General features: G+C 33.3%; 1 protein-coding gene across 1 annotated transcript in view; it reads left to right on the forward strand.

Moving 5' to 3' along the window:
• The first annotated feature begins 433 nt into the window (after positions 1–433).
• LOC128210905 (uncoordinated protein 58-like) overlaps positions 434–25,509 on the forward strand; it is a 31,220-nt gene continuing 6,144 nt past the window's right edge. The window contains exons 1-3 of the mRNA XM_052915256.1: positions 434–506; positions 2,270–2,352; positions 22,652–22,790. Coding sequence (XP_052771216.1) covers positions 434–506; positions 2,270–2,352; positions 22,652–22,790 — 295 coding nt within the window. The remainder of the gene's footprint in view (positions 507–2,269; positions 2,353–22,651; positions 22,791–25,509) is intronic.

Here is a 25,509-nt window from a genome sequence, read left to right on the forward strand (position 1 = left end):
GTATAACAAAAATGTGTGAGGTGTTTTAGAAAGAGTACATGACATCTCTCTCTTATAAAGTTTTAAGAACATGCCTGGCGAGTGTGCTCAATTTAGACATACAATATAAACAAAATAGACATTTTCGACGTACATTTGTAATAAAGTCAATCCCATTGTATTATTCTGATTCATGCCATAACGACGATTAATCTTCTACAATCCCTCCAACTTCATTCGTTATAAAACAACGCATGCAGGTTTAAATATTTTAACGCATTTTTTTAAGCCTACATCATACGAACATTTTATCAGTTTAAGCGCTGTCCTCAGATAAAACACTTTCACGTTGTACAGCAACTGTGCTGTTTTTATAACAATCATATCGGTTCTACTTTTGATATAAAATTGTTTGTGAAAACCTGTTTTTGTATATACGAGGATACGTTTAACTATGGCGACTGTTACTACTGGTGACGGTAATGACCTCCTTGACTACAGAAGCAGGTTGGAGACAGAGGATCAAGGTTAACGCCATGAACATAATATTTTGTTTCTTCTTGTGTTTTCGTCAAATACAGGTATAAAAACCAAGATTGAAGAATGTATTGCCTTGTGTTTATTTTCATATGTGCATGCCAATATATGTTAATAGCTGCATAAAAATGTGGTGCTTGTCACAATTTTTAGTAGTCTTTCTATAACCAGGCAATAAAGTAGTAGAACAATTCACTTGCTCTTAACGACTAGATGTAAATGTCATGGATGGAGCTGAGACTCATAATGTAGTTATACTCAGATTTTCATCAATTTTGTCTTGAGGACTAGTTTCCAGAATCAGGTAGGCATTCGTCAATAACATCTGCCATCTAGCAGTGGTGTATGCTGTGATTGACCTTTTGGAAATATTGATACACGACTGGCTTTGATTTTGTGCGAAAACGTTTGTATACTTGCACTTGATCGTGGGACCATACAAAATGCTTTATTATACGACAATTCCCCTGGATGGAGTTATTCTATTGATAAAAAGAAACTCTTTATGTTATAATGAGGAGAGTTTAAGACCAAAATATTTTGTTGCAGGTAAGTCCTTTTAATTTTATCTATTTTTTAAACTTGAGTCAGTTCATTATTTTCAAATTTGTTTGGAAAGAAAATCAAAACGCTGCTGACCGATACTCGATTTTAAATTATATGTTTAAGCTAAAAACATGAATTAATCCTAAAGTAAGGGACTATTGAACATATTTATTTACGGCAACAATGTTCAAGCTGTTCAATTTGAGTTATTGTAATTAATTTTATAAGCCAATGCTTAACAGCAAATTACAGATACACTGAAAAAAAGCTTTGAAATGTTATTAACACATGACCATACGCTTACGTAACATCTATCGAACGGTACTGATTTAGATAATAATGTTTCACAATCTATGTAAAATAAACATGTTTAAACTTATGTTTCAGAATTGTAAATGCTTTATTCAGACACATTTAAGTACCTATAATACATAAAATAGCATGGCCAAATGATATATGTTTAATCGACTAATACAAAGAACAATTAAAATCGTAATTTACATTAAATCAGTCATGAATTTAAGAAATACTTTTCTTGTACAATTGTTATGATCCATGTCATAACAATGTTAATCTTTGTATATTTTATTTTCTTAAATGTTAAACAACTATACTATAATATATAATAACACAATGTCTATTTATTCTTATTCCATAATTCTCTATTGTTGATGCATTTTCCGTATGTATGTTGTTAATTGCCAAAGGCTAGCTCATGCCGGTTTGCCAATAAACTTTCAAACCTTTTAACTAAAATTAGATGAATAATTGACATCCTTTTGAATTGATGGCAATTTTAAAGGCGTTTTTTTTTTTCGCACATACAATTGTCAAAAATAATCATGTAAACCTCAAAGTCAATGTCAAAGAAAACTTCTAGCAAATCAATAGGTTGCTGATTAAGAAAAAGCTAAAACTGCGTTCACTAATGCACACGAACTGCAACGAAAACATTATGCAGTGAAATTTGATGGGGTGAGTGATCACGATTCACCATTGGAAAAAATATAAAGATATTCGGTGCTGATTCATATTCACAATAATGTTCGAGGCACTGGTAAAGAAAACCAGCACTTTCGAAGACCTATAAAATTTAAAGAACATAACATATTGAACGTCCCTCGTGCAAAGAGCACAGTTAGAATGGATGGAAATTTTGTTTTGTAAATCCCTTTCGACCTTTAAAATTCTCTGCGTCAACTTAAAGATACCGAACCAAATTTCCGGGCTGATCCAGGAGCTAGAGCCTTTGCCATCGCTCAGGATCCAACAAACCTATCACCTTTCCAAGTAGGTCAACAAAACGACAACTTCAAAAGTCATCAAAAAGATCAATGATAAATAAGCATGTAGAAATGCTGAATCCTGCAATATTGGTTTCGGTGATTTCTTTTGTAATACCGGCACCTGATGTTCGCGTAAATGTTACGACAGCAGATGGCAAATGTTTGCTTTATCTAAGAGGAAACAAAACATTCGAAGAAACACTCAAAGCTTCTAATGAATCAATGATTAATATAAAGTGTTTTGTTAACTGATGCAAAGCATTGCTGTGGAGTCTTCTTTCGTTAAGCTCTTATGACTAGTATTGACTTGAAAAGCACGACAGCAAGTTACTGTTCTTAAACGCAGGCATTATTTTCGTTTCTTATTAAAAGTGCATGCTATTGCGGAAGAAGCACTTTTAACCGATATGAAAAAATATTATACATGTATTATATGATGTACCCTCTAAGACTCAATATTCAAATACTTTATAACTGTATTAAATCCGTTTACTGCTTGTGAACGATGAATTAAATACACGCTTTGTACTATCCCTCTTTCAATTCAGAATTTGCTCAACGAAATAAGACGCTATTTACCTAGTGGTCTGTTTAGTCATTGTATGAGAAACGTTCATCGTGAGGATTTTACCTTCTCACAACTGTCTTCTCGTCATTCTCGTCATTCGATGAAAGAATTATTGCTCTGGAGATACCCAGTAGTATTTTCTTTTGCATACAATTGTTATAAAGGATTTAGATGCTCAAACATGAATCAGCACAGGCTTTAAAACCTTGCCAAGGTATTTGTAGTGGTTTCTCACAACGAATTACATTCCTTCAAATTCAACACGTTCGTGCCAAATATAGGTCAATGTTAAATTGTTGGATTATATTAAGCTTAAGCGGTTAACTATAGCACTCTGAACTGATTTACATTAAATTTGTGTAAGCAAATCGCATAGCGTATTTCTTTGAGAAATGTAAATTAAACACTTCAAAGACCAGACTACTAGTATTCCATTAACGCTTTCGTATATTATGACGAAAGTTAGGTAACAAATATTATAAAGATTCTATAATGTGCTTTTACGACTAGAGCGAACAATCAACTTTGTGCCTCAATCGTAAACTAAGACTTATTTATTTACAATACTTTGAAAGTTTTTGGTTTCAGTTATTGGTTATATATTTACTTGAAACAGATATATGGGACTTCAATATTCATGTATACCTTCATATAATATAGTATTTACGTAAACCTATCGGTTTCGATAGTCCCACGACATTGGAAAAAAGATTAAAAAAAACAATTGCACACCATACTAGTGTATTGTAACGTCAAAGACGTACTCGACTTGAGCTAGTTCAACGACAAACCGACCAGAGATGACAGACTGTATACAGAAGCTTGCACCATTTTATAACATGAACAATTTGAACCGATGGTTTTACTGAACTATTCAGTAATGTAATGTGCTGATCGCAAACACAAATGTAACCCATTACACGATGAAAATATGGGTATGTGAGAAAACAATTAATGCCTTCATTAATTAATATTCATTGTCAGTTACTATCACTTCCTTGGTATACTAATCTCTTTCAAGCCAAAATTAGAGACACTGAATACATTCCTCCTAAACACCTCGTCACACTATAGTTAGCATTTTCGTTCTATTTCAGAATTATGGGTACGTCATAACCTTCTTTGATAAATATAAATAGGGTAATTTTGTGTGACTTTTAAACGGTGCATACAACGAATGACTTATTCAAATGATGTCATAACATATAGTCAGCATGGCACTCGTGACATGGTTATAACTGTGATGAATTTAATCAACATCAGGCAATTATTCAGAACACTGTCAAAGTTTAAGAGCGTGATTAAAATGATTGTTGTTAATTTTTAAACTTGAAATAATCGATGATGATAACCACTCTTTTAATAAAAAAAATGCTAGAACAGTTGTCTCATATATTGTCAGAAATACAACAGATAACTAGTGGTAACGTCAAACCTATAGAACAGTAACAGTTCGAAAGTTAACAATGATGTTGTTAACAACGATGGTACCTTTAACAACCTTCTGAACTATTGGCCCATTGTTATTTAAATTTGCACTTAAATTTAAAACGAAGTAATGTGTATTAATTCATATTTACATTTTCATTAATTATTCAGGAAGTCAATTTCAAAGATAACTTACCTAATTCCCAGAGTTTTATTCGTAATGTACAATTATAAACTATTAAATCTCAAGTTTTCCTTTCGCTTTAAATTTTACACACACGCACGCACGCACGCACGCACGCACGCACGCACGCACGCACGCACGCACACACACACACACACACACACACACACACATACATATATCTATATATATATATATATATATATATATATATATATATATATATATATATATATATATATATAGTTGCAATATAAATATTTGCTTCCTTTTTGAAATGGGTTTCGTAAAAGCCGACCTTTATTTCCTTTCCCTCTAAGAAGTCATCCATATTGAAGCATAAAAGGGTTAATCAAAATCGATTTAATCAAAATGAATAAGAAAGAAACGCTGATTGTTCTAAACATCAGCCTTGTCCATACTTTCACATATTTATGGTGTAGAAGTTAGGAATTTATTTTTATTTACCTGTGAATATCTCTTTTAAATATTCCATATCAATAGTCGCTTGTCGACCTTGTCGACCAACTTAGTGTGTGTTAGGAGGTACTACAGGGTCTGTTTTCTCAAACGTCTTGACTATTGGTTTCAGACTCAATAACCAAAAACTGCAAGTCTTCATGTTATTGTATAGCTGCAATTGAAAAGGCAATAATACTTAAATTGGTCTTATTCGTTGCAAATTATAATATATTTACCAGTTATCTTAGGATTTTCTGTAAAATTATATTTACGAAATATTCAAGACATTTAACGAAAATCTTTTGTCTGAGACTCACAGTTAAACAAAGACTCAAGTCGTTAGTTAATACGGACAATGGACACTTCCCATCCAAAGGCAGCCTTGCTGATTATCGTTTTATCAACTTTACCACTTCTGTTCAGCCATTTGATGAGATTTCTGCTTGGCAAGCTTGGTTCACCGGTTCACTTGGTTGTGTTATTCATGAAATTCCTAAATTCATCAAAATAAATAGATTCTACCCAATGCTCATCAACCACAACATTGAATGATGATGATGATGATGATGATGATGATGTGCACAAATAAAGGGTTACCATTGCAATGATACATATTTTCTATAAAAATGATATAATCAGTTGTTGTTTTAAATTCTACATTACAGGTTAAATAAATTAATTCAAATACTCAAAGTAACAGTGTCTGTTACAGGAATTATTAAATAAAATGAAATAAATCTCCAATGTTTCCAATATAAATTTAATTCATGTTTAAGTTGACAGGAAGCGTGAGATAAGCTTTTTAGGAGGACATTTCTTTTAGAGTAACGAATGCATACGAAGTAGAGTGTTTCTATGCATGTAAAAGAGTGTTGATAATATCAAGGATGAACGTTAATAAGCATAAATAACTACTAAGTACGCTTTGTCAAGATATACTCAGAACTACGAATAGAAGGGTGAAGGGAGAGAGGGGAAGTGAAGGTAGAAGAGGATGTGGTTGGAGGAAAGAAGAAAAGATGAATGGGGGAAAGAGGCAGAGTAAAATAGAAGCGGGGTAAACTGAAGGAAAGGTTGGAGAGGACAAATAGGAAAAGAGGAATATAAAGATTAAGCAAAGCTAAGAGGTAGTGTGAGAAGGAAAAGAGAGAAGAGGATTAGTGGAGATGGTTGATAAACTAGGGACGAGTAAGGTCGAGAGCAAAGGTAAGGAACTGTGAGGAAAGCGGAAATAAGAGACCATTTGGGCTAGTATTAAAGGAGAAAGTCTATTGGATAGGTCTTGTAACATGCTCGACGGCACACGCATGTACGATGGTGACACTGAGAGTCACCAGAATGGCAGAAGTGAAGACAACTCTCGTAGGCACGAACACAGGAACGAGTGGTGTCTCTGAGAGCCAGACTCGAAAACCAGTACTGCTGGTTCACGTACAAATTTTTCCAAGATTTTTAATCCTTGGAGAGTGTGTCAAAGTATAAATTTGAAGGTTAAAATGGCAGATGTCATATCAATTTCCATGGAAATGATATTTGCAAACATCTCGCAGTGATGGACAAAAATATTGATTTAATGGTTTCGTAATTAAGAGCGTCACTCTGGAGCGATAGTTATTCAAAATTGAGGCTTATGTTATATTTACGCTATAAAGAAATATTTTTATGCCTTCCGGATTTGTTTCTACTGTCTTTTTAATATGAATAAACTTGATAAATAACCTATCAATTAACTTGATAAATAATATATCAATTATTATCATTACGAAAATTCTTGTAGCGCTTTTGACCATTACAATAAAAGGTGTAACATGTTCATGATAGGAGGCTTGAAACTTAAGTTACTTATCGGTTGTACATGTAAAACTGATGTCATACCAGACCCTTTAAATCCAAATGATTTTACATAGGTATGTTTTTATGAGTATGCCCTTATCGATAACCCTTTTCTATTTCTATGAACAGCTTTAAATGACAACTTGTCATCGAAAATGTCCATGAACAGTTTTTCTACTGATACCCAAATACAATAAAAGAGCGATTTTAGAATAAACTTCCTTTGTCAATTACAGTATAACATTTCTTACTGCTACTTATGTATCTCTTGGTAATTCTTAGTAGCTATAAGTAGTTCTAGTAGCTCGTAGTAGCTCTTGGTATTGTAATATTACACATTATGATATGTCGCCACAGGTAAATGTTATTCTTCATGTTCTGGTGTACTGATTTCACATGGAAAAAATTTAAGACATATTCATAAATTCTTGAAATAGACATTATTCCGTTGTTTATGTGATGGGCTCATCAGACAGTGATCATTTCTCTCATGTTATGAATCCAGCAAGTATGAAAACTAATTGACCTTTTGGCGAAACTGGATAGAGGTTAATGCTTGGCTCGATCAGATCTTATTCGGGGCCTAAAGTACTAAGATATGTTATTGCACCATTATCCTGTAATCACAATAATAACAATAACCTGAGTGTTCATCACCTATCTTTACTGGACCACACAAGTAGTACGAAGTAATGGTAATTGTGCTAGTATTGTCTTCCCTTAATTGATATGTAAGTAAACAGTATGATCGTATGCAACTTCTTTTCCGATATTATATTATCAATACAAGAACTCATGTCATCTATCAGTCTTGTAAAAACATGCATACTGCCTGCTCATCAAAGAGCTTTGATAGATTATTTCAGGCTCAACTGATGTGGTAACCGTCTGCGTGAAATGATTTGCTTCTTTCATGCACATTAATGATGCACGGATGCTACATTGATGAATAGAAAAAATGATGTTGACTTGTACAACAATATTATAAGTGTGTATAATTGCTCGTAAAACTAGCAAATGTATAGCGCATGTGAGTTCAGTTAAACACTCAATATCAAATCTGCTAAATGCATGTCAAGTTGAAGTCATATCGAGTTTTTCCAGAAGATGTCAAAACATTTTAGTAACTTAAAGTGAAGACCTTATTCTTACGCAGAAGGTCAATAGTAATTGTGGTGTGTAACCTCAGGTAAAGCAGGTAAATGATGTAGATCGACAATCAAACTGAACGACGCCAATAATTGATTCCGCGGTGAAGAAGTTGTTACGCCTCTAATTGTTTAGGCTAGAGACGGTAGGGTGTTCGAATGTTTAGCGATGAAGGTCAGTATCGACAGTTCGAATGTTTTGTTTAGCAGGTTAGCGATGGAATTAAGTTCGATTGTTAAGTGTGGAAGGTTTGGGACGGCAGTATGATCGGACGTTCATTGCGGTATTATAAAATAAGTAACAGAAGAAAATTCGAATGTTCAGTTTGAAAGGTTAGAGTCGATAGGAAATTTGAATGTTCAGTACAGTAGGTTAGAATCAAAAGAACGTTTGAATGTTTTTGTCATGTTATTTGCGTGTATCATACACTTTAAAGGTTATGTTCTTTATATTGTCCTTTTTTATAAATGTTCTAATTTTTCTATGACTTACAGTTGTAACTATAGTAATGTAATGATGTAACGAATACTATAGTGTTTTTTGTACGAATCTGCTGCTTTGAAATGTGGGGTATTCTGTAGATTCATTGAGGCTTCATATAATCATGTACTAGATTGGCATTCAAATCTACTTGTTTTACGTACTTTTACACGGCGAAAGAATTGTTTATGCCCTCATAAACACGTTATGGATATTTAATCAGCTAATGCTCAGTTACACTAAGTCTTTTCACTATTACTGTAGATAATTCCTCTGGATATGACGCATAAAATCTAGTAGTCTCCATACAAGCAGGGTCTTGTCTTTAGCTGTGGTTGTTTTGAATTTCAGGCTTAAAGGGGCTGTACTCCGTATGATGAAATAGCTATGAAAAAATAAAATTATCGAAAACTGACAAACTTGGTAACGATGTGTACAATTCATTGAAACTAACTAACTGAAGTACCACATAGTTTACAATTAATTTATTTTCCTCAGTTTTTTCGTATTGTCCAGTAAAAAAGTTTACTAAGTATGTCTACTTAGTAGAATTCATTCCTTACGCGTGATTGGTGTGTCGATGTTATCACGTGATATTACCAAGTTAGGTATATAGCTTAAATATTCAAGCTATTTAGGGTAAGCCTTCGTAGCACAGTGGATACAACACTGGACTGCAATTTTGGCGATCCCATTTCGAATCCGTTCTCCGACTCGATTTATTTTTACTTTTTGGAATTTTTTATAGCAATAATGATATCAAAGAGTAAAACATTTTATTAAATAATTGTCTACAGATTCGTCCTTTAAAGAGATGCATGCATCGATATGATACGACTGGCATTGCTTTTTGTGTTACACAAAACAGAAAATTAAACGTTTTAATTCATTCCCATTTAGTGTTGAGAGGCGACAAGTGGGTTTTGCAAAACTTGAAACTTGATTTAACTTTACCAAGTATTTCATCATATTAAAAGTGAGTAGTAACATATAAAATAGTTTAATTGATTGCTGTCAACATCATGTTTATGAGTAATTCATGGACGAACGATTACTCTCACCACGTTGGTACTCTAACAAAAGCAGAATGCCGATTGCAATTCTGAAATGAGACAAACCTCTTACAATTGGCATTACAAATCACATCAGTGCATTAACTGACTTTAATGAGGAATGCTCAATTAAAGGTCAATGCAGCACTGTGAAATCACTACACCAGACATTCATGTTAACGACATAATACACATCGTGCTTTGTGCTCTCCGATAAAATGACAATCAAACGCATATCAATTCTGAGACATTGGCTTCGAATGCATTTATTTCATAATGAGAGTGCAACCTGAACTTCATCCGCGCACTTATTAATGAGTATAAGCAAACCTTTATCTTCGACATGTTCATGACGCGATAAAATATAAACTACATTTATTAAAAAAAACATGTATAAACACACCTTTCTGTAGATCAGTTATTTTAATTTGTGTTTTTTTTTCGTTCTCTATTTAACAGACCGCAAACATCTAACATTCAAATAAGTTTATCTTTATTTACAGATATTTCTTGTTTTATGTCCTTTCAGTCACAAGTTACTACTTGTTTTAACGGAATCACCGAGAGTCTATCGTTGCATTATTGAATCGTTGTACCAAACACATTCGTAATTTAACTGTTATCCATGGCGTCACTACTTGTTGTTTTAGTAATAAATTTAAACGTCTAAAAACCTACTGTTAGGTCATAGATTGATTGATTGATTGGTTTTTCATATCCAATTAGTACACAAGATTGTTGATAATGAGAATATAAAAATAGTTGAAATAGATGTAGTTGTCTTTCATTTATTCTAATCTTAACATAACGAAACGATAATTGCCACTAGAAAGAGCTTTAACTAGCGAAGCGTATATTTGACTGCTATTTACTTACGCTCACGTTACTTATTGACCGTAAGCCTTCAAAACAAATTTTAAAACTTTTACTTCACTCACATGATTGAAAATGAGTATGATGAATTCAAAAACTCGGATAGTAAATGCAGTGACTTTGGCGTATTTTTTGTGAAACTCGGGCAAGATGTTTTATGATTATCTGGTGTCGTTTTAATAATCTGTAAATGAATGGAATAAACTCTCATCATTGTGAATTTTGTCCATTTGGAACCAAATGTTTAAGGTACATTTTTTGATATTGTTTGTTCCCAAGTACCTATACCTTCGTTTGATATTTATAGACATTAAACAGCTTGAAATGTAAAGCCTGACCAAGATTATTTTCTGAGCTCACTGTGTATGACGAATCTTGTCTGTCTGAAATTTGTAAGTATGTCTACAAATCATAACTAACAATATGTGTGGGTATATTACATTCGTCCAAAATGTTCAAACTTCATTTTACATTAGAAACAAACCTTTCACTTCCAGTGGCGAAGGGTTTAATATTAGAATTGTGAATGTTTAATGGATGAAGCGAAACAGCTGCCAAGAAATGTTGAGTATGCTGTAGTTTCACGGAGGGTTTCTATAACCATGTAATGAAGAGTCATCAAAGTCCACTTGAAGGTTCTCCGTACCTTTACATGTCAAACGAATAGTTAATGTCTATTCATAAACGTAATGGGTATTTATTCAGCTGATCCTTAGGTATACTCAGTCTTTACACTAATTTCTAAGATATTGTTTCTGGATATTACACATTAAATTAATAGTTCCTAAAACGAGCAGGCCCTTGTCATTGACGATGGTCGTTTTGATTTTAGGCCTTTATGGATGCTGGCATCCATAGGACACGACCGGCCTTGATTTTCAAACAGAAAATAAAAATAAATGATTAATTCATAATTATAGTTGAGAGGCGGAGAAGTGGGGTTTCTTTGAAACTGAAAGTACCTTTAACCAAGTCTGTGTTAGCATTTAATGACACTAGAAACATTTTAAATATTGATTTGATTGCTGTCAACATTATGGTTTTCAGTAATTTGTCGTGAAGAATACCTCTCTCCCCGATGTAACACCTCTGACAAAAGCAGAATACAGAATTAAATTCTGACATGAGAGAAACTTCTTAATATTGGCAATATAAATGACGTCACTGCATCAACTGAAATTCAAGAATAATGAATGAATGTCCGGAAGGTCAATGCAGCACTGTGAAACACTATACAACACATCCACATTAACGACTATCCACGACTTACCTTCCTTAAAATGCAACACATTCGTGCCAAATATAGGTCACGGTTATTTTGTAGCTTTACGGTATAAAGCTTTACGTTTACAACAGCTTTTCTGAACGGATACGAATATTTGTGTAAGCAAATCGCATTGTAAATTTTCACTTACACTTGCGTTTATTATGACTTAAGACAGGTACCAAATATCGTAAAGACACTACAATACGCTATTACGACTACGATTTGTAAGAACGAACACTCCCAACCTTTGTGCCTCAATCGAAAGCTAAGACTTATTTATATACATGTATACAATTTTGCAAGTTTGTGCTCATAGGTTTACAGTTATCGGTTATATATTTACTTCAAACAGAGATATATGACTTTAATAGCCATGTATACCTTCATAAAACCTAGAAATCACGTGAATCTTAATATGGTTGGATAGTCTCACGACATTGGAAATAAAGATATCTGTATTGTAACGTCAAAGACGTACTCGTCTTAAGCTGGTACTGATATTTCATCCAACGACAAATACGCAGTGCCATTCCGTATACAGTATACGATGAGCACTTTTATAACATGAACTATTTAAACGATCATTTTACTGGACTATTTAGTAATGTGATGGGCAAATCAGAAACATAACTGTTACCCATAAAACGATGAATATAGTGTGGGTATTTGAGAAAACAATTAATACCTTTATTAATTAATATAAATTGTCAGTTACTATTACTTTCTTAGTATACTCATGCCTTTCAAGCTATAATTAGAGACAGAGAATAATTCCTACAAAAAACCTCATCACTTTGCACCGTAGTTAGCATTTTTGTTTTATTTCAGAATTAAGGGTACGTTATAACCTACTGTGATAAAAAGGGTAATTTCGTATGACTTTTATACCGTGCATACAACGGATGACTTATTCAAATGATGTCATACCACATAGTCAGCATAGCACTTGTCTCAGATATTGTTAGAAATACAGCAGATAATTAGTGGAAACGTTAAACTTCAAGAGCACTTACAGAGTGAAAGTTAACAATGATGATGTTAGGAACGACGATAACTCGTCCCAAAAATCAGCCTTGTCTACTCTCTCATATATGTCTCTTGTAGATGTGACGAACTTATTTCAATTAATCTTTGTATGTCTCTTTGAAATATTCCATATTCATTGTCACTTCTCGACCAACTTGGTATGTTTCAGTGTGTGCTATGAAGTTCATCAGGTCTGTATACACTAAGGTCTTGACTCTGGCTTTAAAACTCAATACACAATACTGCATATCTTCATGTTATTGAACAGTTGTTATTGAAATAGCAAAAATGATTTAATTTGCCATATTTGTTGCAAATACAAATGTATTTAACAGTTATCATAAGATTTCTGTAAAATAATAACTATGAAATATTCAAGACATACACATATTCACTTGTCTGAGTCTGGCTCTCAAACAAAGACTCAAGTTGTTAGTGAATACGAACACTGTTTATTTTCCATCCAAAAGGCAGCCATTTGAAGAGATTGCTGTATGCCATGCTTGGTACACCGTTACACTTGGTTGTGTTACTCATGAAATTTCTGAATTCATCAAAATAAAAAGATCCTGCTCAATGTTCATCAACCACAACATTGAAATATGTGATGATGATGATGATGATGATGATGATGATGATGATGATGATGATGTCCTTTTCGAACGTTTTATCATTAATGTTGTTACAACTTGCAGGTACAATAAATTAATTCAAATATGCAAAGAGACAGTGTTCATAAGGATTCTTCTATAAAATGAAATAAATCTCACTTCACAATACAGTTGTACGGACATCTAGTTCTAAACTGTTTCTCTTTCCTTTCAGCACCCTAAAGGAAAATTTATCAACCTTCGAAATGTGTTTCACAATACATGCCTGTTAAATCCCTTGTTTCCAATATAAATAATTCATTTATAAGTTCACAGGAAGCATGATAAACGCTCTGATGAGTTCACTTGTTTTTACAGAAAAAGCCACAAAGATCCAAACTAGCTCTACGAATAGAGTAACGAACAGTCATACATACTGATTTTATAACTAAAAAATGTTTCTTTACATGAGTGTTGATAATATCAAAACTGAAAGTTAATAAGCATAACGAATTTCTGAGAACGCTATGGCAAGAACTTCTCAGAACTACCAAGACCTTTAAATATAGTATATTATGATAGGACGTTTTTCTTGTAACCAGATCACGTCGAGTTCGGTATGCGTTTACTCGCCGAACGAGAGGTGATGCAGGTCACCAGAAAATCTCCCTAATGCAATATTCCATTTCTTACTTAACTATTTGTTCCTGTTCATTTTTCGGTTTCATTTTGATTTAAAGTTACCGCCATCTGTCAAATTTCCAAATATAAAATGGCTTGATCGTATGAATATTTTACGTACTATTGTGTACACAAATCATGAATGGCTACTTCAGCGAAACAAGTCAAAAGTTACATAATTCACTTAATTGAGCAAAATAAGAAGATATTGTTTGATTTCTCAGCAAATAAATAAATTGCTTATACGAAAACAAGTATTAAATGTCACAGCACAAAACAATACATAAACGGTATTTATTTTACAAGTGTATATAAAATCTTCATATCCTAAGGCGGCCATTTTAACAAAAGTTAATGTTTATGGGATTTTTGACGATCATTATATGCAGACCTGAGGGAGGCTCATGAGTCAATTGCAATTACTATCGATGACACGAATAAGACTTTTTTGTATTGGGGAACTATTCATATTTATGATAATGTAACAATCTATGATATTCGAACTGGCTGGGACCAATAATATATCCTTCTAAAAGAGCAAACAGATAGTTGTCTAGATAATCGGACGTGTTCTCTGCCTCACGCGTATCCTCATGTTTCTTTGAATACTATGTTCCTGAATATTAACATGCTACTGATGGCGTGAGCAAAATTAGTAAATGTTTTGCAGCTAAAATTTGACAGGTTTTACAAGTAAGTTTTGTCACTCTTTTTTAAGAGACGCAAAAGTAGTTCATATATACTACACACCGTATAAGAATGATAAGGAATCTGAAAACCACAGTATAGTGATACGGATTTTTAAATGTTATTTTCACTGTTTGATATGGAAAAGTAAATTGAAAGGCGTATATTTAATCTCTTTAACAAGATCTACTCAGAACTGCTAAGATCATAATTTCAAGAGCTACTAAGTACTCGTACTAAAGTAATTTTACAAGAGCTGCTTTGAACTACTAACAGCTATTCATAACTTATACAAGAGATACTTAGAACTACTAGCACTTATAAATAATGAATTTGAAAAGTCCTTTAACCTATTGAGATTGGTATGTCTACATGATTATGCCTTAATCGAGACCTCTTCTTTGGGAACAATCTTCAATGTCAACCTGTCATCATTATTTGAAATACAGTATTACATTTATACCGATTTTTTAATATCTCGGCGTAGTTCTTAAAAGGTCTCCCTGGGTATGTATTCGTAGCTCTAACAAGCAATTAGTCTGATAAAATAACACATATGATATGTCGCCACAGGTACATGTTCCGATTCATGGTCATGTGTATTGATTTCACATGGAAAAGGATTTGGGGAATATCCATACGTTCTTGAAAAATACACTATTCCGTTGTTTATGTGATCGGTTTATCCGATGATGACCATTTCATCCATCCACTCTAAAAACTATTTAACTTCATAGCGATTATGTAGAAAGGTTAATGCATGGATCGATCATTTTTGATAGAAATTCGGCACCAAAAGTACAGACAAAGATATGTTATTGCACCAATATCTTGTAGTCACTATAATTACACTGCTTTGTATGTTCAACACCTATCTGTATTGTACCACAAATACAAACCAATGGCAATTGAGCTAATTTTTAACTTAACTGATATGTTAGTAAACAGTATGATCGTATGCAGCTTCTTTTCCGAAAGTAATTTAACGCAAGAACTCATATCATATCATATCGTATTGTGAAATCATGTTTCCACCTGCTCATCAAAGATCTATGATAGATTATTTCAGACTCCTCTGATGTAGGAACCATCAGCGTGAAATGAGTTGCTTCTTTCATGCCAATTGATGGTGCAGCGATGCTACATGGCTGATTAGAAAACTCATTTGCTGCACAAATTGTTTTACAATATTATATTAACACCTCAACTTCCATTCCTTAAATGAACTGCCTTTCGGCAATTGTGTTCATCAATCGATGAACGCAACATCTTCGGATATGTTCGGATCACAATTCATCGCATAACAATATACATGAAAACTATTGATCTTGTTATTGTTTGTAATGTGTCAGCAGGTCCCGTAAAATATCATACCCCGATAATGACATCAACCCCGCAATTCATTCCTTAAATAAGTGTGAAGTATTGCTCATAAAGCTGTGTATTTGTTTAATTTATTGGGTATGTTTCAAAGGGTAAAAGGCAATTGATCCTTGCATTTAAGTTCAATTATACATTAGATCTTAAATGTGAACTTTTGTTTCTTCTATGACAATTAAACGCATATCCAAGATATTTGTTTCAAATATCTTGAGTATATAAAGCGTGTGCATACTGGAACCCATCGAGGCCTTATTTATGAGAATTAACAAACCTATACATTCTACGTTTTCACAACGCGGTAAAAAGTTACAGAATTATTAATAAGTACACTTTTGATATGGAACTGTATTGAAAATACAACATTTTTCATTTTTTTTTAATTAATGTGAGCTTGCTTCTTTTGACCCCGACAACTAAAATGGTAAGGTAATGTTTAGCTATTGTAGATGGCGAATCCAGCTTATTAACAAACGGTCTTCGGTTTGAGGCCAACACAAAGCGCATTTGTTTCCGAACAGGTTTACTGGTACAATCAAAGTGAAATGTAACAAGACTTAGTCGACCAAAGCAAACACACTGGTTAATGAATTATACTACCATATTATAGTATAAAAGCAGAGGTTTATCAAAGATTTATCTAGAATGATATCTACTCTGTTTCGTAAGTTCGTAGTCGTTTTTATCTTTCTGACACCAATACTACGACTTATTTTGACTTCGAAAATAAATGAAAAATATAAATTATTCAAGTACAACAAAAATACCATACAATTGGTAATAATACTCTTTTATGGTAAAAAGTAAGTATTTGTTATCATTGTTCTGTTCTGTAATCATTCGAAATCAGGTTTCGCATATATAATCAGTACACACGAGTGTATGAAATAAGAATATATAAATTGATCAACCATGTGTGACAGCGTTGGTCTCCTCTACAATAAAGTCTCATAACAAAATAATAATCGCCAGTTGACAGACCTTAACCAAAAACTAGCGTTGCGTATATCCCAACGATATTTTATACTTACGTCACGACGTCAGTTATTGACCGTAGTCCCAGACAACAAATTTCAGTACTCTTATGTAACGCACAACCCTATGATTGAAAAACAGACTATATGCCTGAAATAGTATTTACTTTTATATCCAGCGTATTAAAAAGTCGAAACTTGAACACTGTTTTGTTTTGTATGATATGTAAGTTTTATAATAATCATAACGATGTATTTATAAGTAGAATATGAGTAAGCATAACTTAGAAAGGTTAAAGGCTTAACCGGATGAATTTAACCTCATTTGTAGCACAACTTCGACAGCCAATCATTTATATGAAATAAGGTGAAATGCAATGACCTGAGAAGTACATGCAGTAACTATCAAATATTTTGTGAAACTAGGGCAAGATTTAATATGACTATCTAGTGTCGGTTTGCTAAAAATACCTAAGATTGTTATTGCTGGACATAAAACAGCTGGGATTTTAAAACTTGTATAAATGTATTTGTCCTAGCTCATTGTGTTTGTCGAAATATTGTTTGTCGTAAAATTTCTGCTTTCGTGATATACATGTCTACAATGCAACACAAACAGAAGATTTAAGGACATGATATTCGTATGATCAAACTTCAATTAATATCAGACACATTTATCTCATTTCAAGCGGTGATTGAGGCATTCATTTTCAAATAGAATTAATGATCTATTCCCAATTCTTCCTCCGCTTTAATTGATCAAATTAAAATTTCAGGTTGATTAATATAACATCCGTTTAACATATGAACCATCCTAGCCATTTATAAACTGAAGAGGACACTTATAATGCATTGTCGGATACCCCCAATACAATATCATAATGGAATTAACGGAATGAAAAATGTGGATGCCCCATGTATTAGGAAGTTGTACCAATTGATGGTAAAACTAAAAAGAGCCTATTTTTATTGATAATTAAAATTAGCGAAACTTCAAAACAACATAAGAAAACTTACACAAAAACTTTTCCGTGAAGATTTATTTCTTGGTTGTTGTATTGTTGGTATCGCCTTGGCTCCATGAGGACTTTCATAATCCTGTATTTCTATCTATAACTGAAAACACTTGATCAAGTATACTTGGACTGTTCTTACTTATCAAGTTACATGTACTTGTGATGATTACATTCATTGGCACCATTTTTACAAGCCTCCTCTTTTTCATAGCCAAAATGTAAATGCATACTTGTTTAGTATTAACGTGAACCGCAATCTGGTCAGGGAAGTATAAGTTAACTTCAAAATACAGAGATCATTAACGGAACGAAAAAAGTGTAATATCATTTTAAAAAATAGCCATACTTTATAGTAATTGTAATTTGGCCTTTGTTCAATGGCCCTCAATCCGGGTCGTATATATGTCTATTATTTGGATCGTATATGTGTCTATTATTTGGATCGTATATATGTCTATTATTTGGATCGTATATATGTCTATTATTTGGATCGTATATATGTCTATTATTTGGGTCGTATATATGTCTATTATTTGGGTCGTATATATGTCTATTATTTGGGTCGTATATATGTCAATTATTTGGGTCGTATATATGTCTATTATTTGGGTCGTATATATGTCTATTATTTGGATCGTATATATGTCTATTATTTGGATCGTATATATGTCTATTATTTGGGTCGTATATATGTCTATTATTTGGATCGTATATATGTCTATTATTTGGATGGTATATATGTCTATTATTTGGATCGTATATATGTCTATTATTTGGATCGTATAGTCTTTTCTTACGAGTAGTATCGTTTTCAAATCTAAGCCGTTAGGTCTGCTTATCGGGGCTGTATGTTTCATCAAGAATGATGACATTGACCGAATGGTCCGCTAGCCAACCCTGTCCGTTTTTACGACAGCCTTTCTGTAGTTGTTTATATAAATATTGGCTGCATTGCCCATAAGCAAAATACGTTTTAACGTTGGCCTTATAGTAAGACGATCTTGGTCGTATCGTTCGTACGAAATGTATCGGCGATGGGAAAAGCTACTTGCACTTTTAAATTATTCAGTCAAACATTCTCAAAAATAATGTGACCGATGGTATTGTAACAATTAGGGATGCAAACGAATATTCGATCTAATGTTTGGTATTCGAATGTCAAAAGCGGTATTCGAATATTCGAAAAAAAGTTAAATAAATAGAATAAAAAAGATTTGCCTACAACGCTGCTGTTGTGTATAAAGTCCGTTTGTCTTGTTTTTACAACAATTGGCCACATGCCAGGGGTGTGAATGTGATGTCAATACACTAAACACGCGTCATATGTCATTTTGGGACATATCGTGGGGTATTATAAAATGTCCCCCGTAATTTAACAACTGGCTATTTATTGGACAAGTGACACCAAAAGAATAAATTCTTTTCCGAAAATTTAGATGCCTTGCCAAGTAAGGATTTCAGGAATCGGTCTTCACACTAATGTGCTGTCTTGGTTGCAAATTAAGCTGTGCAACATTGTTCAAATCGCCGTGATACTTTGTTTGGCATGTGCTACAATAATGTAGTTACATGTATGTGCTGTTCACTGTTCTGGCTTTGAAATGTAACTGTATATTTTAGGGATTTAGGATATGTTCCTGTATTGATGTACAATTTCGTTTTATTATTCTACTAGTTCCCGAATGGGTTTAGTATACTAGGTAGAGGTCTATCCCAGAACGAGGGTGCTCCTTCTACGGAAATACCTTCCATTGGCTCATTACGACATTTAATTAGGAATCCGTTTTATTTCACATCGATTGCCATATGAAGGCAACGGAATCGAAATTATTCAATTTTGACTTTTGATTGTTCATAATGTATTATTTGTTTCTTTGTAAACATGGGGAAAATACAGAGGCTCATTTAGGGAAATCAGGGTCCGCCGCGCGTACTTCCTACGACAATGTAGGATTAAAATGCCTTTGTTATTACTTAAGCGAATGATAATAATAGTGTATTACAACTTCTAAAAGTTGTATTTTGGTTATCAAAAATTCGAATATTCGATCGAAATATTTAGCAAAAATTCGAATATCAATTTTGTCATTCGTTTGCATCCCTTGTAATAAGACAAGCATGTTCATTTGCTACTGTTCCAACAAACACTAAACATATGAATAAAAGAAAAAGACCAGCTGATGAATATAATTTAATATAATTACAGCAAAACAGTTTGAATTCAGGCTCTGTGTTAATTTAGCCTTCTTGGTAATTAAGCAAAGAGAATGATCAGTCAATTTTTGGAGCAGATCTGGTATGTGCAAAGTAGTGTACGATGATCATTTCATCAACCGAAAAGTAGAACAATTATGCTATTTATAGATCAAGTGACATTCTATTGCCGTTAATTGTATTTAATTGTATTTTACGTCGATGAAACTAGTGACGACATTGACGAAGCCGCTGATCAAATAGATAATAAATACTACGTTCAATTGACATAGAAGTGTTATGTTCAGTGTTGACGTTTGTTTTATCCAATATAAATTGACAATAAAAAATAAAAAAAATAAACATTAAAGAGTCAAAACATGGGGTTCGGACTTAAATGACCACGTACTTACCAAATAGTTTAATATGCTGATGATCCGCAATACGAAAACATTGTGGGACGTCAGTAAGTTCTGCAGAGAGTAATGATAATATTCCATCCATTCAGACAAAATATTGTTATCACATATTTGCTGACAATGATTAAAAAAGGGGATTTTATTCCGGTCATAAACTTATGTTCTAGAAATAATTTCACTGTATGAACATACGGCAGGGCTTAATGAAACATGTGTTTCACCTTTTGTTTAGAAATTTCGAGCCCATTTGACTGACTTTTGCAGTTTATATATCATATATGATAATGCCCTTACCTCGGGCCCGAGAGAAACATGCAAAGATTTTTGCTCCGATCTTTCGATCGTATTCAAAACATTAAACACGTACGGAATCCCAGAGACTGTCTAGCTTGGTGGTAAACTGTCGCTCGTCCGATAATGAGATAAAGCGAAATACAGCATAGTTGCAAACAAAGTACATTAAAGGACGTTGGTGCCAAATGGCTTCTTCCCAACTGGTCTATTTACTGATCTTAGTTGTGTACACAAGGTATGGGGGTCAACAAATCAGTGAGAAGTGACTTGCTCTTGCCAGTTACAAGTGTTCATCACCTATAGCGGCAAACCCGTGGTCTAGTGGTTAGACACTTACCTGTTTTTCTCGTGTCAGCTAATGTTTTATCAAAGAGCTCTAGTAGAATCTTGTAAAAACATGGATACTATCGGGTTGCTACTTTCATGCTGATTGATGGTACATTGATTTTACATGGTTCATTAGAAAACTAGTTGCATGCACTAATACTTCAGCAATATTGTATTGTCCTTTAGGGCGCATAAAGCTGTGTATAGTTGTTATATAATTTGTGTGTTAACGGATATTTACATATGTATTTAAAATAAGGGTTTTATGTTAAACCCTTGGATGCTTTATGATTGATGAATGTATTAGATTTTCAAGAAGACCGTATTCCAATAAAAGTTAAAAAGTAATTGACAGTGGAAATGTAACTTTGTCCTCAGAAGAGATTTATATGTAGTAGGTTTGCTTTTACCCGTATACTATAAGAATATTACACTAAAGTAAATAATGAACACCTTGACACATTCGAACACATTCAGATGACATTCAAGTGTTTGAATGAAGCAGAATAAAATCAACGCACGAGATACCTGCTATATGAGCCCTGTATATGCGTCGTTTGATGTATATGAAACTTCCAATATTTTCCATAATTAACTTCACTCCTAATTAAATGACTTTCTAATGTTCGTTTGAAATAAGTAGATTATGGGGGTGGCGGGTCATTCCATTGATGTATTTCTCAGACGACTAACCGCATATTAATTATCTTAATATTATCTGTAGTAGTATAAACACATTTTGAACTCTCACATATAAAATATAGTTCAAGCCTCCTTCAATAAACCCATGTGTGCCAGCAAAACTAATATAAGAAATAATTCTGTAAAATATGATACCATCATGGCGATAATATCATCAATGTAAATTAATAATGCATAATTATTCTGTTATAAGCAAAATACAACGATAACGCGCTAATGGAATAAATTAATATGGCGACAGTTTAACTAGAATAAGAGTTTGATTAGTGAATATGCCGGACACAGGAGTGTTTTCTCCGGACATTCTGGTCCACCATCCCCCACATCACAAACACGCACACGCACACACGCACACGCACACGCACACACACACTCACACACACGAAACAAGACCACATTCTGGTGTCACATCTTACTAACGGGAGAAATAAATGTTGTTATAACTTGTCGTTTTTCACGTATTGTTTCAAAATGAAACATAATATAAAACAGTTTCAACTAAATGAACAAGCTTACGAAGAAGATATTTTCTTGATGTAAAATTATTCACAGTTCATTTGCAAATACGTTTATAAACCTTCACTACTTTTACTGAAGCCATAATGATTAAGCCGTAGATGAGAAATTCGTTTCAATCTGGGATTGTTTTACACAGATGAGAAATGTAAGAGGCTTCATTGACAAGTCTATCTGATTTGTTTCTCTTATTTGGCTTCAGCGAAGAACTAATGACAAGCATAGTAATGTTCGGTACGAAAGTATTTATTTCTTCGGGACTTCCCAGGGTAGCGCTGTGACTAGGAGAATACGGCTGAGAATGCCAACACCGTTCAACGATCTGGACGGAACCAGCATGAGTAATGCAGATAAGCATCGGATGGCAAATATATAACACGTGTTTTGAAGAAAGGATAAACATTACACACTTTTGCTTTTACAATCAACTTGATATATATTAATCTGGTAAAACAATTTTTTGTTTGTTTCCGTTATGTCACAAAATCCTTTAGCTGGTATGGCGATAACACTTAGTCGTTCAGGCGTGTGCCAGTAAAATAGTCTTATAAGAAAGTACAGATCATACCTGCTGTGCTAGAAGCCTTAGTATTGATTTTAATAGTGTTCTGTTTATTCTGCCTCAATATTGCTAAGTAATCTGAGATCTTAACTTGGCGTGTCAAATTACCGGCGTAAAGTATCATCATACAATGCATTATCGAGTACTTTTAACGTGTTGAAGATTTTTAGATTTCAAAGTTATACAAAACCATTCGGAGATAATATGTGTGAAAGGTATAGATACATGTGGTAAGTGTAGAATTAATTATATTAATCCATCGCTAAACAACATCTTTATTATGAAAACGAGCTGGTGGTTTGTGACAAAACGGATAATCATCAAAAGCATAATTTTCGAAAGTTGTATCAGCAATGTTAATTAACTAAGACAATATTGTACTCATATATTTTTGTAAGCTAATTGACAAATTTTACTTTCGGCTCTTTTGCACATTCTTCACGATTGCTCTCATATAATCAATAAAATTGTTCAATTATATTCAAAGTTGCAGCTAGGTCGCTTAAATGTACGAAAAAAAAAACATTCCTACATTCATTAAACCCTCACTCGTTATTTTTACACTAGTTCCGTTTTATCACAACAAGTGCATGGTCCGTTTTAGCTCGTCCAGGTTGTATTTATACCCTCATTCATCCTAGTAATGCTTAATTGTTTCAATGCACAGGTGATATGGGTTTAAATTAATTTCAATAATGTGTGTGATGTAAGTTACGGTGGTGTTGACTTGTATTTTGATGTTGAGGCCTCTAACGCCAAATGTTTGCCTGTCCGTCATTCCCATTTATATATTAAGAATATTTAAAATCAAAACCAATACAGTGTAATGTTCTGTGATAGTTTTACAATTCATGCAAGTTTAAATGCTTATCAAAGCGTTTACGCCTAGACGAAGTTTGAAAGTTTGCCAACGGAATAAGTGCTTAAATTTCTTTATATTAAGCTTACAGTAAAATCTTTTTCGGTAATTAAGGTTGCATTTACTACATTGCATTTATTATGTAGAAACAAATGTAGTTGCTTTTCCTGCGGAAATGTCTGCCACATGAAACACGTGAGTTTTGTTTTATCTTTAAAATGTCAAGTTTATATACATAGCCCTGTTTTGGCAGGATTCAAACTGTTCTTGGCAAATGAATGTATGAGAATAGACGTGAAAGTGTTGGTAGTTCTGGACACTTACTGTTTAGTTCTTGCCATTGTGAGGCAAACGAAACCACTGCTGTTACAAGTTATTAATATATACTAACACCAATCAAGCCGTTATGAGTCAGACAATATTTGTTCCACGAAAATATAAGTAGTGACGTACTTTTGTGCACGTCCGTCTTATTGTTATGTAGTGCGGACAAGGTCGCAATCTGGACTTAATTGGTTAATTGAGCAATAAGGTACGGTGCCAAGCCTGAACTCACATCATTGTATTTTCCATGTTCAATTCGTCCTCATTTTCGGACTTTTGAAATAACTTAAAATATTAAACCTGAAATGTGTTTATGTGTCCAAGCAGTGTTGCGATCTCCAAATGTTTCATAATTAAGAATGTTTCTTCATGTGTAGATCCCGCAGTCGATGTATTATTGTCCTGGGGTTTTAGAGAACATCTTTCTGTTTGTAAGTAATGAGAACATAAAAGTAAGTCCTAGCAATATTCGTACTTCAACGTATTAAAGGTTAAGCAGAACTATGTACTTGCCCAAGTGTGCCATCTGGTTTGGGATTTTCTTGTGTTTGAGGCATTTGTGTTTTGTTTTAACCTTTTTATACTAATCTCTTTCCACAACAAAATGAAAAGGCAATTACGTAAATTGAAGGGAAAACATGCAGACACTAATATGGCCAGACATTTTCTGGCATTAAAACGCTATAAACATTTCGAACTTACTTAAAACCAATGGTGAAAATTCTTCGAGGTTTTTTTAGCCTGTTTCCATGATACACATCACCATGCAGCCATCACTCGCTCATTAAGAATGGCTCATGTTGTTTATACTCAAAGTTCTTGTCTAGTTACATGATCGGAATAAAACTCTTATCTAATAGAGAGTATATCAAAGATAGTTTTGTTGATGAACTATCTTTGATATACCATCTTGAGGTTTTCTACATTATAATTTCCATTTCTTTAAATTTCATTTTACATATATAATGTAATAAGGCGTATGTGATTTCCAACAAGCATAGTATCGCGTTTTATATTTCATATTTACATGAAAACATTAGAGTACAAATCATAAGTTACTACCTGTAATGTACGTGTGCTGATCTGTTGTTTCCATATTTCATAGCTTATAAAAAGAATCAAAATCCTTCAAACCAAAATGCACACTGTCAATGAATTTCCAGTGAAATTAAATCCTATTACATTTCTAACTCATACAAAATATTTCGTTTGCATTATTATTTTATGATTTTATTATCAAGAATTGATTCTGTTAGGTTCTGTTGTGATTCTAAAGACCAGACCATTATCTGGTGCGTTCCTGTTGATTGGTGGT

Source organism: Mya arenaria, chromosome 12 (genome assembly GCF_026914265.1).
Source record: "Mya arenaria isolate MELC-2E11 chromosome 12, ASM2691426v1".
In the NCBI taxonomy this organism is placed as follows: Eukaryota; Metazoa; Mollusca; class Bivalvia; order Myida; family Myidae; genus Mya; species Mya arenaria.